At 43.5% G+C, this 14,279-nt stretch overlaps 1 protein-coding gene across 1 annotated transcript; it reads right to left on the bottom strand.

Moving 5' to 3' along the window:
* Positions 1-789: 789 nt before the first annotated feature.
* LOC115774720 (potassium channel subfamily K member 13-like) lies at positions 790-12,383 on the bottom strand. Its single transcript, XM_030722110.1, has 3 exons — positions 11,789-12,383; positions 5,186-5,937; positions 790-1,291 (listed from the first exon to the last, which is right to left on the bottom strand). The coding sequence occupies exons 1-3, from the start codon at positions 12,123-12,125 to the stop codon at positions 1,136-1,138; spliced, it is 1,245 nt and encodes a 414-aa protein (XP_030577970.1). The 5' UTR covers positions 12,126-12,383; the 3' UTR covers positions 790-1,135.
* Positions 12,384-14,279: the final 1,896 nt, after the last annotated feature.

Below are 14,279 nucleotides of genomic sequence, written 5' to 3'. Positions count from 1 at the left end.
AGAATATATAAAATATACAGTTTTTTTTTTAAATTATTATTAGGCAGCTAATTTAATGATAACTAATGCATGACTGATGCATGCCCTCAGAAAGAGCCCACTAAACTTTGGTGTTGCTGCAGATTTCGTTTTTTAAAATTGCACCATAGCGAGCTGGCCTTGGCAGAGGGCTGAGCTCTCTGAATAACCTTCTAGTTGTTTACTGCCCTTTCTCTGGATCCAAACTACCAGAAACACAACAGCCTAACACTGCTGAGCCAAAATTGACTAATGCACGCTGGAACTGCTTGTTTCACTGCATTTGTATCAGTACCAACCACCTGTAGGCCTGGGCAACCAGAAAATGTGAAAATGTCCTCATTTCTGCATTTGTGTTTGGATAATGTGCAGCAAACTCAAAGTAAACAGAAATCTCACATAATGGGTTTTATTGTAGGCTCCTACCCCGTTCTGCAGAGGACAGGTCGGTTCGATTCGTAATGAGGTTCTTTTGGGGATTCTCTCTTTTTTGTGGCTATTTGTTGTTCTAATGAATGGAGGCCGGTCACTGAATAGTGTGCAGCACGGCTGTGAAACATTCGTGAGTGTTTAGTTACTCATGTTTCCCCCTTTTTTTTTTATAAATTTTCTAAACATGACGCTGTGCTTCAGTGCAGTGACTACAGCGAGACTCAAAAACAAGAACCACCAACTTTATTAAAGCTATTTCTCTGACAGCAACACCGTTTACAGAGACAGATACAGTATGGACTTGGGCAGAGCCGTAGTGAGTGCTGTGAAGTGCTGCAGGTGAGTGAAAGTTGCGGGTTGGTGTGAAGCAGCATGTAGTGCATCAGGTTTTAAAGCTTAGATACAAGGCTTTTTTTTTTTTATCACCATGGAAACTGGATTCCTCACAGGGGAACATTCCAGCACGCTGAGCCCGGTCCAGATGTGGGGAATCCAGCACGCTGTCGTACATCTTTCATCAAGCCAAGTTCTTGACAGGAAGGTGGGCCGAGATGGTTTCTGTCTAAGCCGGAGGTGCTGGGGGTTAGCCTTCATTCTTATACACCAAAGCTTGTCAATGTCATCAATGTCATTCTCGTGCTTCTTTTGCTTCCTTTAAAAGGGTCTCACACGTCCCCCGCCCCCCCTATCTATCCACGCTAGTCTCAGCCAGTCGGTTGTTCATGATGCCCAGGGCGCCCACCCCTCCCGAGAAGCCGTTCTGACGTGAACTGGAGCTGGACTGGCGCTGGTTCCCGACTGCCATCTCCGAAAGCTGCTTTTGCATAATGGCCAAGTTCACCTATAGGAAGAGATTAAAAAAAAAAAAAATACATGAGGAAATATTTGCTGTCTCTATTCACTACTGAAGTCGAACATTCAACCCATAAGGTCTTGCAAAACAAAGATAGAGAGAGTGCGTTGGCAGCAGGCACATCTCATCTCACAGGTGCATTATGAAGCTGACAGATGGTATTCCTCCTCTCCTTTGCTGTGCTGATTTAAGCAAACAAAGGTTACAAGTGTTGAAGCAAGTGTCAATGATTTTACTTCCCCCACACAGTAACCTCTACTTCTGATTTTCACTCTACAAAACAAAGCGAAGAAAATGATGAAAACTAATGAACGCTGTTTAAATCCTACAGGGTTCTTCTGCATATAATTAGGTGTAAATTTAGCCACTGTAGTGGTACCACCTGGCATTAAATTTTGCACTAACACAAGCTGACAGAAAGATATCTGCTGACTTTGCCAAAACTGGCACACAGTTAACTTCCATGCTCACATTCAATGTTCATGTGAAGTGCACCACAAGTATCAGGAGGCTGTACTCCTGTCCATTTACCATGTCACGGTAAATCATGAGGAGAGTGAGAGGATGCCTGAGGACTGGAGAAGAAGTGTGCTGGTACCAATTTTCAAGCACAAGGGGGATGTGCGGAGCTGTAGTAAGTACATAGGGACAAAGTTGATGAACTGTATCATGAAGACATGGGGAAGGGTTGGGGAAGTTAGGTTAAGAAGAGAGGCGATGATCAGTGAGCAGCAGAAAGAGCACTGCTGATGTGATGTTTGCTTTGAGAGTGTTGATGGAGAGGTATGGAGAAGGTCAGAAGAAGTTGCACTGTGACTTTGTGGACCCAGAAAAAGCATATGATAGGGTGCAAAGAGAGGAACTGTGATGCTGAAGTGAGGAAGTTGGGAGTGGCATTGATGAGTGGACAGCAAGACAGTGGTGAGGTGTGTGGTAGGAGTGACAGATGGTTTCAAGGTGGGGGTGGGATTACATCAGGGATCGGCTCTGAGACCCTTCTTGTTTGCGATGGTGACAAGTGAGGTCAGGCAGGAGCCTCTGTGGACTGTGATATTTACAGATGAAATTGTGATCTGAAGTGAGAGGAGGGAGCAGGTGGAAGAGAGCCTGGAGAGGTGGAGGTATGCTCTGGAGAGAAGAGGAATGAAAGTCAGGGGAACCAAGACAGAATACGTGTGTGAATGAGAAGGGAGACAGGTGGAAAGGTGAACATGCAAAGAGTGGAGATAGCGAAGGTGGATGAGTTTAAATACCTGGAGTCAACCTTCTGAAGCAAGAGAGGTGAAGAAGAGAGTGCAGGCAGGGTGGAGTGGGTGGAGATGAGAGTCAGGATTTGTGACAGAGAGAGGGCAGCAAGAAGGAAAAAGAAGATTTACAAGATGGTAGTGAGACCTGATATAATGTATAGTTTAGAGGCAACAAAAAGATGTGAGGTTGAGCTGGAAGTCGCAAAGTTGAAGATGTTAAGGTTTTCCATTGCGAGTGGCCGGGATGGGCAGGATTAGAAGAGATCATCAGCGGGACGGCTCAGACTGAGCCGTTTGGAGACAAAGTTAGAGATTTTTAAATATTTTGTAGGTCCAGGGTTCCTTTAAATATTCATCCAAAAGCACAAAAGCAAGTTACACCTGCCACCATTTAATCTGGATACAAAGTAGTCCTTTCAAATTTGGAAACATGTTGCAAATGTTAAATCCGCTTTTGGGGTTGCGTCAGGAAGGGCATCCGGCAAAAAAGGCAGTACCCACTGTGGCGACACCTGGTGGTGAGGAAACAGCCGAAATATTTCTAGCTGAATCGCCAAGTGGTAGCAAGGAGCAAGTGGGGGCGCAATGGGCTGATTTACATCAGCAGGCATATCCCTCTTCCTAACCCACGCTGTTGTCAAAGACCTCAGCTTTTAAATGCCCAGCTGTATTAGGTTAATAAGTAGAAAGCTTTTGTAACTTAATGAGCTAGTGGAAGTCGTGCCACCAGAATATTACTTTTGAACCCTCTAAAGTGTCAGATCTTTCTACATGAGTAAATACCCATGTGGGGCACAGTCTTATTATACCATCGCACTCTCTCACTTCACCTTCTTTGCCTCAACAAACAACATACTGTTTCTCTTTTATCTGTTTTCACAGCCAATCCAACTGCTCCACCATCCACATTTTAGCTACCTGGGGAGAGCTACAGATAGCAACCAAAACAGGAAAACAAAAGCCCTGTATTCTTCCTGTTTTGGTTGCACAATTAAGCCTTAACTTTCCCATGAGACTGGCACACAGTGGCAGACGGACTGTTAAAATTAAAGCAAAGCTTATAGGGAACCGGCCAGGCTGTCAGAAGCTCATATTCATTTTGCCACTGGAGTCATCCTACAGACTGTCAACATTCAGCCGTCACTGTCAGAATGTTGCTTGGTGCAGCGGCAACATTATAAGTTGCTGATTCCTCTCTCTTCCCGTCCACCCCTCCCTCCCTTTTCTCTCTATTATCCCTGTATAAACAAGTACATTATGTTAAAAGGTGGTTTCTCAGATTTAACAGGTGCCTCCTGTGAATTTACAGACGGATGGCTCACATTTTCAGACTGAAATAACATTTTGTTTCACATCATTTACTCATAAATTATTACGTATCACCTAAAAAGAACTTCGAAGGTTAGAAACCATACTTCACACTAACAGGGAAATATCATGATTTGCAGTAAAATTTACTGTACCATCGACCAATGGTTTCCTATTCCAGACATCTTTCTAGAAAGCATTCTCATGGGGTTCTGATGTTATCAGCTAGATCCGAGGCTGACTCAATCGGTCCCGTTATTTGCTGTTTGCTAAGCTGCTGTTCCTCCTGTTACTGTATGTAAATCTAACCTGGTGTGACCTTCTTGGAATTCATATCTATATGTCTGAAGAGCTGCTTTTTTTTATTAATCAAGTTGGACCTTTGCCGAAAAAGCTTTGTGCAGAAACAGCTGCAGTTTTACATGCTGATGTTGTTAATTAGCACTAAGCACAAACCGCAACTGATGGGAAGACGATTCATTTTTCCGAAGATGGCAAACCGGCCAAACATTTTAATAAAGCACAATGCATTGAATGTGAGCCTGCTGGCAGAGGGAAAGTCAGGAGATCATTGAAGTCTTCAGATTTCATTATCTGCGTTTCCTGAATATCATTCAGCACACATCTCACTAACAATGTTTACACAAAGCTCAGCAAAGAACATAGAAGACACTTAATTTCTTAATTTATTTATGGCAGTTCTGGAGAATCAATCTATTTGTTTGTTTTTTTTAATTTTCTCAGTCAAAACTTTCTGGCTCTATAATCAGAAATATCACCCAAGAATTATTTCTGACCCAGAGCAAAAATCATTTCCAGGTCAGGGTACACGCTTTTGGCATTTAATTGCAGCTCACACTGCTCATTAGTCTTGCCTGAATGGTGAAGTAGTAGATATGGAAATGTATGGACAACTGACACTCCTGAGGGGCTGCAAGAGCTGCTGAATGAGTAATGGCAGTGGTTGCATAGCCATTGATATTCAGAGAACTTTTGCACTGCATATGCATGCAGCCAAGGAGTACAAGAGCAAAAAATAAGCCACTGCCTATGAAGCATGAGGCTTGTATAAAACAGGAATTGGTGTATTTAACTTTTGTTAAACTGTAACTGATCATTTATTTGTCCACCTTATTTTTTCATACATCTGGGCAGTGAATAAAAAATGCTTTGATGAATTTTAATAATAATATATATGCACATGTAATCATATGGAGGTTGTGGCTTGTAAAGGCAGACCTGACAGCAGGGTGCCAAAGGAGTTTATGGATAACTACAACTGTTACCTCTACTACTCATGTCAGTCATCAAATCAGATTACTCTCACCTTGTTGGCTGCTAAGAAGTCCCTCATGGAAATCATTTCTCCAGACAACCTGCGCCCAGTATCGGTCTCGCTCTCGTTAATGGCATCTGTCTCAATTGATGGGTCTCTGCGGGCACGGAGGTGGCCTGGGGCCACCACATTCCGACGGGGGTGCCGGTGGTGACCCCTCCTAGGGAAACAGCAGCGACAGGGGCCTTCCAGCCTCCTCAGCAGCCAGTTGAGCACCTGCTTGATGACAATGGAGATGACGTTGAACAGGGAGTAGATGCAGCAGACGCCGGTCAGGATGAAGAAGAAGTTGCCCAGCCTGTATGCGGCTGTAGCATGGCCTTCGTAGGCAACTCGCTGACTGCTCACCATATCTCCAAACCCAATAGTGCTGAAGGCCACAAAGCAGAAGTAAAGCGAGTCCAGGTAGCCCCAGCCCTCAGCTGCTGAGTACATCAGTGAGGCACAGCAGGACACCAAAATGGCCGCTGCTCCTAGAATGAGCATAACGCAATAGACTGAGGGCTTCCAGCCTGCAAGTTCCCCTCCTGCACCACCTCCATCAGAGACTTGACGTCCATTTTGTGGGAGCACGGCTTTGTTACGGCGCCTTTCGTAGCAGGACTTAAGGACAAAGGCAATGACGGTGATGACACGCTCCAAAAATAGGTTGAAGAACAGGATGGTGGCTGCACAGCCAAGAAGGCCATAAAACATCAGGAAGACTTTTCCTCCAATGGTGGCAGGGGTCGTCATCCCAAACCCTGACATTCACACACAAAAAAAAATGTATTATGTAATGAGTGGAAATTTAGATGGTATTACTCCAATCGTTACAAGCTAGAATTAGATACACACTAAAGTAGAAAACATAAATGTCCATAGCAGTCTGAGTTCACATGAGCTGGTCTTTGTCCTAGCAGCTCTCTTTTACCAAGTCCATGTGATGTTCAGTTGTGCCCTCTGTGAGAACCAGCAATTGTGCAGCTGGGATCATCACTATAACTGATCATTCACAATGTTGTGATATAAGCTTTGCAACTGCAAAGACAAAGACTGTAGTGGTAGAAGTTTGTCTTTAGTGCTTTCTTGCAGAAAGCTTTTAGTCACCAAATCAGTTTGAAGTTTAGGAAAAGACCATGCTTTGACAAGATTACCTTATTGACTCCGTTAGAAGGAAACCATCTTGGATCAGACAACTGCTGCATCAAAAAATGGCAACAAAACCCAGACAGGACATCCACACAGACGCGCGCGCTCACCGTCTGATGATGAAATTGGCATCACCCGAACCCAAGCCGAACTGACGGACTCATGGACATGGAAAGTATAATTGAGGCTTAACAGGATACAGTCAAGGCTTGATACCACACATTTACTTAATGCCACTAGTTTAAAATAGTTCATTTTGTATTCTTCCTTATAGTCGCAAAGCTACATCACAACATCATGTTTCCTGTATACACTATCCAAGCAGCACCACTACTTAAAACATGAATATTTTCACTAGTGAGAACACATCTGAAACAGAGTATCTCCTGCTTTGTGCTACATGTTTAAAAAAAGGCAGCTTTGTCCCACACTGATTCTCCTGCCACTGTCCAAAGAACAAAGCTTAGTGTGATTTGTTGAACTTTAATCCCCCAGATTCTTGTTCTTGACCTGTACAGTCATCTTTAAATGAAAGCATTAAAGACTTTTTGTACATAAAAGCATTACCTTCACTTTAAAATGCTACTCTTACCCACTGCTGGTTTTCTTTTACACACACGCAAGAGAGATAAAGTTGCCACCACCTCCAGTTGCTTTATCTTTTAAATCAGGCTCTCCTCGTATCTGTCATCGGCAAAGATGGCCAATTACTAATCTTTTCTTCTGCTAAGTGAAAAATATGCTCATGCAGCTGCTTTCCTCCACAGGGTTGCCATTGGTGACATGCTTACCCTCTCTTGCTTTGTCTCTGAGTGCCGCTAACACTCGGTTTGAGAGCCGAGGTGTTTCAGTCTCACATTTCACTGTATTTCTTAAACACTTTTTCGGCAACTGGAAGACACAGTTGAGCCACCCCACATCTCAGGTGTATAATTGTTTCAGATTTTTAAAGGTCAAATAGATTTTGTAGACTGAAATTGTATTTCCTTCTCCTTTGTCTCTTGTGAACTGGCAGATGAAGAAAGTGGGAGTCAGAATGAAAGGTCTTTTAGCTGCACCAGTCTCAGTGATGTCTTTTCATCCCCCATTTAATACTGAAAGCTCATGAAGTGCTGTCTGACTGTCTCTCTGCTCTTCTGTTTCCTGTCCAATTGTTGAAAAATTGAACTCTTGCTTTTATTTTAGAGGGGAAACCTCACAGTTACATGCACTCGTGTGACAAATGTGTTGTTTAAAGGTATGATAGCTGCAAATAAGTGCAAAATAAGAGTCTTTTTTACTAGAAAAAACAAAGTTAAATATAACTGTATCGACTCCCATGACAAACATACAGTGCAGCATGACTAATTGCCTCCATGCCAGAGGCGGGCTTCTTGTGGAGGGTTTGATTGCCTTCACATACATAAAGATTCTCAAGGTGATAATTGAAACAGACTTCTCTTCCAAATGCAACAATAAAGCAAATGGGCTGGATTTTATAGATGTGCTTTTCTTTCTACTTGTTTAGTAAATTTGTTGTTCATGAGCCCCATGAACAAAATATCCAGCACCTGAAAGGAAAGAGGTAAAGTGGTGCATCACAGTGCCATAACAGCGTCTGCATCAGGGAGGCTTTCAGGAACAAAAGCTCAGAATAGCGTTAGTGTTAAATGGGGTGCGGGTTTGCACTCCACAGTAATCATGTTCTTAAATGTAAGCTTAGTCACTTAAGTAATACATGAATAAGCAATAGTTTGTCTTTTGGGGATGTATGATTATTTACTTTCTTTGATGAGATTTATGCAGTAATAATAATAAATGACTCGATTGTAAGTTTGCAGTGAATAGGTAGCAGTAAGCAACCTGTTAGCTTAGCTTAGGTGCTGCAATACAAACAAATCAAAATATTAAGTTTTTGTCTTCCACGCATTCAAAAACAGAAGTGTAAAAATGTGTCTTCATTAAGCCACAGGATACTTATTAGTGAGTTTCAGTGGTGTGATAGCTGTGCTGTTTTAAAATCTTGGGATAGAGCTAGCGAAATGCTAACGCTTAAATTACACAAGGTTCTGGTTGTGTATATTGTTATGTATGTATATATATATATATATATATATATATATATATAAAGCAGGTAAAACACAGTTAGACTGGAAAACTGTGTTTTACCTGCTAATGGGAAAAGCTTGACTTCAGGTCTTTTTCCCTTCTTTTTGTCAGTGATGTTCTCAGTTTGTAGTCGTAGTTCGGTTGGGTTTATGAAAAGATCGACCTTTCAAGAATATTAGCTACCTCTTTGAGAGCATAAATGGCAGAAAGCCTTCAGGGCATTCCCCTATTTTCTATCCACTATAATACCCACAGTCCTCAGATTGGGTTAAAGATAAAGGGAGTTTGGCAGGATTCGCACAGATGCAATTCAGGCTTCAGCACTCTCCTTTCCTGATAATTTTGACATCACACGTTGCCAAACTAGATGTCCGTTGTTTCCTTTTGTTCACAGTGCCTGCACTTAAAGTCAAGAGAACGTAAACCTCTGAAGCGCCAGTGCAGGCCTCAGCCAATTAAATCACATTTGTTCGAGTGCTGCAGTGCGGCCATTAGCCAATGAAATTTATGCAAATATCCTGAAAGAGCAAAGTGATCACCTGTCCAATTTAGCATTAAATTGTGGAAGAAGTTGATCATTGCAGTGAATCCACCTGTTGCATTGAGGTTTTGCAGTCATGTGACCTCAAACCGTGTAACGTTAACTTGCCCACCATTTTGGATGTGTGATGTTGAAGGGTCAAGTAAATAAGGCCACAGTCACAGAGGCATGGAAATTTGGACAACCATCTGGCAACTACTGGTCACTAAGTAAAAATGACCCAACCAGTTGGTGAAAACAACTGCTTTGCTCACTAGCAGATCACTGAGGTCAACTGTAGCTTGCATGGAACGTGCCAACTTGTCTGCAAACACTCACCAACTACTCTACGAGCAGAACTGTGAAATATACAACTCAATCCAGAAATGGATTGCCTTCAAAATAAAAGTTGTTCCTTACATGCTGGAAGCAGTGCTGGGCCACAGTTTTAGCTCTGAAGGTGAATGTTCTCCATATGAGTTGCATCATAGTTTTACTACTGCTTAGTTAATACGCTGTGGACAATAGTCAGTGATTGAACATGAGTCTCTCATGCAAACTCCAGGCAACTGTGGCAATCTCCTGGTGACCAAAGCAATCACAAGGAAGTTTTTTTGTGTACCACCGTCTCCCTTGTTACCTTGTAACTTGTCGGGCTACAAAAATACCATGTAACTGCATCACTCATTTCCATCCTGTGCTTGCTCTTCCTGTCAAATGGTGTGCAGCTAGTGAGTGCAGCTAGCGAATACTCCAGCAACGGTTGGTGGAGTCATTTGTTGACATTTGGGTTGCATGTCACCAGCTCCCAGCATCTCCTCCTTCCACCCTGGTTGTGCTTTTGCCCTGGTGTTTCTGTTTCATTTGTTGTTTCCACCTTCAGCGGGAACAGTTTTCTAGCATATTTTGCAAAGTAATGTGCTTTGCTGGAGGATGTTGACACATCCCCGCTCACAGACATGTTGTCTCATTGATAATATTGATTGATTGATAATATTGCAATGACATTTTTACTTCATGTAAAAATGATCGCAGACGATATAATATGGCACAACCCGACGGTGCCATCAGGTGCCCCTGAACTAGAGCAACTCTTAAGGTTGCTTAATGTATTTTTGACAGTGTTAGCTTTCCACCAAGAAATAGATCTGTTCTCTTAAATGTTGCAGAGATGCTTTAAATTTGACAGTAAGCCAGACAACATTATTACATATCTAAATATACTCAATTATCCAAATAAACTGAAAATACAGGATTTTTTTCACTAGTCTGCTCACCGAAGTAGACCTCTAAAACATGATGAATTACACTCCCTCAGTACACATACGAGATGCCTTTGAAATAGACTTCTTGTGCCTACGCATACACTTAGGCTGCTGTTCTTTGATAATCTAGATGCATTCATACAAGCTGTGATGCACACGGTGCTCTCAGAGAAGATGCAAAATGATGATGTGTATTTAATGGGGCTTTCCCTGGCAAAAACTGAGAGATGAGTGTTAGATGAAAACGAAGATGATGAGATGAAGAGTGACTGTTGGAATTGGGGGTGAATTAAATATTATAACATTTCCATATGATTGTTAATATGAAATGACTGGACACAGAGTTAGCTGCAGCCATTAAGATTTCATCAGATGATTATTAGGTGAGTCATCTGTCCTTTGTAAGATCAGAGATCTTCTCCGCCTAATCATAATGAAATCAATGGTGCTTTTTTTCCAGGACTTGTGTGCTGAATATGTAACATTATTACATATCTAAATATACTCAATTATCCAAATATCCAGTCATATATCAAAGATACAATCCTGATTTTTTTAGTCCTCAGAGGCTAGTTAAATGGTAAGATGTGACAAAATTTGTATTTAAATAAAGCTGTTATAGTCAGAAAAGTGCATAAGGGCTGCCGCTCGAGTAAAGTAGTGCATCAGAATCTGTTTTCAAGGAACTTTCACTGAAACTCCAGAGAATTAAGATGAATGAGGAGAATACTTCTATATAAAATATGGTCAGCTTGTCCCATTCACTGTCCACGCATTTAAATGGCCAAAGTTCATTACATCATTACAAATGAATTAACAGCAATCAGGATGTTACAGTGGACCCAACCATGACTTGTCCATAACCAATAAAGGCACAAGAAAAAGCCCGCCCCAAATATATTTCTAAAAAGTACACATCAGAGGAGCAGATTTGACAGTAGCACTATTGCTGCCTATAACAGTGCTGCTGGTTAGAGTGATGGCTGTGATTTTGTCTGCCTCACTGACACTGAACACTTTAATGCTCTCAAACGGTCCTGGACACAGCCAGGTCTGAAATGGAGAAATAACAGTCAAGGACAAATCTTCTCTGAAGTAGGCATTAAAAGGCTTATGTGTGTGTGTGTGTGTGTGTGTGTGTGTGTGTGTGTGTGTGTGTGTGTGTGTGTGTGTGTGTGTGTGTGTGTGTGTGTGTGTGTGTGTGTGTGTGTGTGTGTAGTTCTGTTGAACCCACTGAACTACATTATAAGCACTGAATCAACTCTCTAAACTGATGTTCAAATGGATCTGCCTACTGTTCAGTAAAGATTGCTGCTCGGTTTCATTTGAACTGTATAAAAGTTTGATTAAACTGAGCCTGGCCCCTGACAGCCTTTCAAGATGTGATAAATTGAGGGGGAGGAATTTTGTCATTCTGGCCAGTGTAAAGTGGATAAGCATCGGCCTTGATGTGGGAGTTTATTTGCAAAAGGAAAACTATAAAAAGCACAGCGAGTCACAAAATAAAACCTAAAACTGATGATGGAAAAGAAAAAAAAAGTCATGACTGAGAAATCGCACAGTTTTTAGAGGCCCGTTTCTTCATCTCACCAATGGTTGATACCACAGTTCCTACGAAGTAAAAAGCGCCGGTGAAGTCCCATCGAGGTCTGATTGCGTCCACGCGGATCCCCGCTACGTTCGCCTCCTCGTAGTTCCTCAGGAAGTTATTCAGGTCTTTCTTACTCAGGTTGTACTTCTGGCTGAAATGTTCGAACCTCTGCGCCCAGCGCTCCTTCGCCTCTCGCTCTTTTGGGTGCTCCAGCGCTGAGAAGACGGCGGCCCCACACAGGAGATAAATAACAATGAACAATGCCAGCAGCAGGAACCGCGCGTTATCTTCGTTTATTGGACCGGAGCCGCAGCAGCAGCCGCTCCTGCATGCCATTATGTTGCCGTTGTCGCCGTGGTGCAGCTGCAGCCAGGGACCCGTAGCATGGTGGTCTCGAACGAAAAAAAAAAAAAGAAACACGCAGTCCTCGGAAGAAAAGCTCACATGACAGAAGGTTATCACAGAAAGATCCGCAGCGAGAGAAATTGTTGAATCAGGTCTTCCAGTGACGCGGATTTGGCATTGTGCTCGTGAGCTTCTGTTTGCAGCCCAGGTTCAAACTGTTCAGCCAGGCGCGTTCTCAAACGACTTCATGTCCTCGGGCTGTACTCTGCACTGGGTTGCTAAGATGTTCAGAGAAGAGGAGAGATGCGCGAGGCAACCTGTGGAAGCAGAGAGTCGTGCTGTTGCGCTCTCTACTGCTGCCTCTCCAAAGAAGCCCCCACCCCAGAGCGCGCCTTTTACGCATCACAGATTGACCGCTTACATGTGCGTAAACTTAAAACCATTGTTCATTCAGCGTCGCATGCGAAGCGTATTTAGCCAAAGGTGCCACTTCTTCACAATTTCAGTTTATAAAAAGGCGTCGTGAGAGCAGATCCTCATAATGAGCCCTGATGTGACCTGTCATGTTCGACCTGATCCCAACTTTGGAGGTTTGACTCTGACAATATAGAGCGTGTTTGCATAGTGAAATCAATCACTTGACCTTTCCGAGCTCTGACGGGGGATTCATGCTCCTGCACATGCTTACCCGGGGACGATGTGAGCAAATGTCACAACGGAGCGACGGTCTGAAATAAATAATTCAAGATCACAGGGACAACAAAGGAGCTATTTCTGTAAAATTGGGAATTCAACAAAATGATGACTCTTCAAGGCCGTTTCAGAACCACGGACAGAGCAGCATCTTTCCCTGAAGGTCTTGATGTTAACTTTCAACTAATAAGTGGTTTGAGTTTGGCAATAGTGACTGGGACTAAACAACTTATAAAATTAAGCTAAACCTGCATAAAGGAAGCCAAAAAATGGTGGAAACTGTCATTAGGGAAAGGTAAATGCATTCTGAATAGTTTTATAGCTTGGTGATATTGAATATCATTATTATTTTATCATAGAAGCTCAGTTCAGCAGCCTTCACACCTCCACCAGTCCCAACTACAATACAGCCAACACAAATATTCACCCCCCAACTTCCCCCACTCCCCACACCTCAGAGAAGCCCACATCATCAAGGACTCCCACCCCAGAGTCCCCCTCATCCCCCACCCCCACAGTCTTTTGTATTCAGGAGGACCAGGTGCTAAAGCAGTTCAGGAGTGTCAAAGCTCGCAAAGCTCCAGGTCCAGATGGTGTCTCACCTGCCACACTGAGACACTGTGCTAACGAGCTTGCCCCATTGTTCACGAACATCTTCAACTCCTCACTGGAGGCTTGCCACGTGCCTGTCTGCTTTAAAACCGCTACCATTGTTCCTGTCCCCAAGAAGCCAAGGATCACTGGACTAAATGACTACAGACCTGTGGCACTGACTTCTGTGGTCATGAAGTCATTTGAGCGTCTGGTGCTGTCCCACCTCAAGTCCCTCACAGCCCCCCTTCTGGACCCCCTGCAGTTTGCCTACAGAGCCAACAGGTCTGTGGACGACGCCATCAACTTGACTCTGCACTTCATCCTACAGCATCTGGACTCCCAGGGAACCTACGCCAGGATCCTGTTTGTGGACTTCAGCTCTGCCTTCAACACCATCATCCCTGATCTCCTCCAAGACAAGCTGTCCCAGATGAACGTGCCAGATCCCATCTGCAGGTGGATCATTGACTTCCTGATGAACAGGAAGCAGCACGTGAGGCTGGGGAAGAATGTCTCGGACTCCCGGACCATCAGCACCGGCACTCCTCAGGGCTGTGTCCTCTCTCCTCTGCTCTTCTCCCTGTATACCAACTGCTGCACCTCTGACCACCAGTCTGTCAAGCTTATTAAGTTTGCAGACGACATGACTCTCATCGGACTCATCTCAGACGGGGACGAGTCGGCCTACAGGATGGAGGTCAAACGTCTGGTGTCCTGGTGCAGCCACAATAACCTGGTACTGAACGCCCAGAAGACAGTGGAGATTATAGTGGACTTTAGGAAGCACACAGCCCCTCTACCCTCCATCATCCTGACTGACACCCCCATCACCACAGTGGACTCTTTTCGCTTCCTGGG

Source organism: Archocentrus centrarchus, chromosome 24, assembly GCF_007364275.1.
Source record: "Archocentrus centrarchus isolate MPI-CPG fArcCen1 chromosome 24, fArcCen1, whole genome shotgun sequence".
Taxonomy (NCBI): Eukaryota; Metazoa; Chordata; class Actinopteri; order Cichliformes; family Cichlidae; genus Archocentrus; species Archocentrus centrarchus.
The sequence above is the reverse complement of the archived record's forward strand: the minus strand, read 5'-3'. Positions and strand labels throughout refer to the sequence as shown.

What these genes read in the sequence shown, in the direction of transcription:
- LOC115774720 (XM_030722110.1), bottom strand. Translation starts at nt 12,125, where the DNA reads ATGGCATGCAGGAGCGGCTGCTGCTGCGGCTCCGGTCCAATAAACGAA. An exon ending in AACTGTGGTATCAACCATTG is followed by an intron (nt 5,938 to 11,788) that starts GTGAGATGAAGA and finishes TGTGAATGTCAG; the next exon opens with GGTTTGGGATGACGACCCCT. An exon ending in ACTTCTTAGCAGCCAACAAG is followed by an intron (nt 1,292 to 5,185) that starts GTGAGAGTAATC and finishes CTCTTCCTATAG; the next exon opens with GTGAACTTGGCCATTATGCA.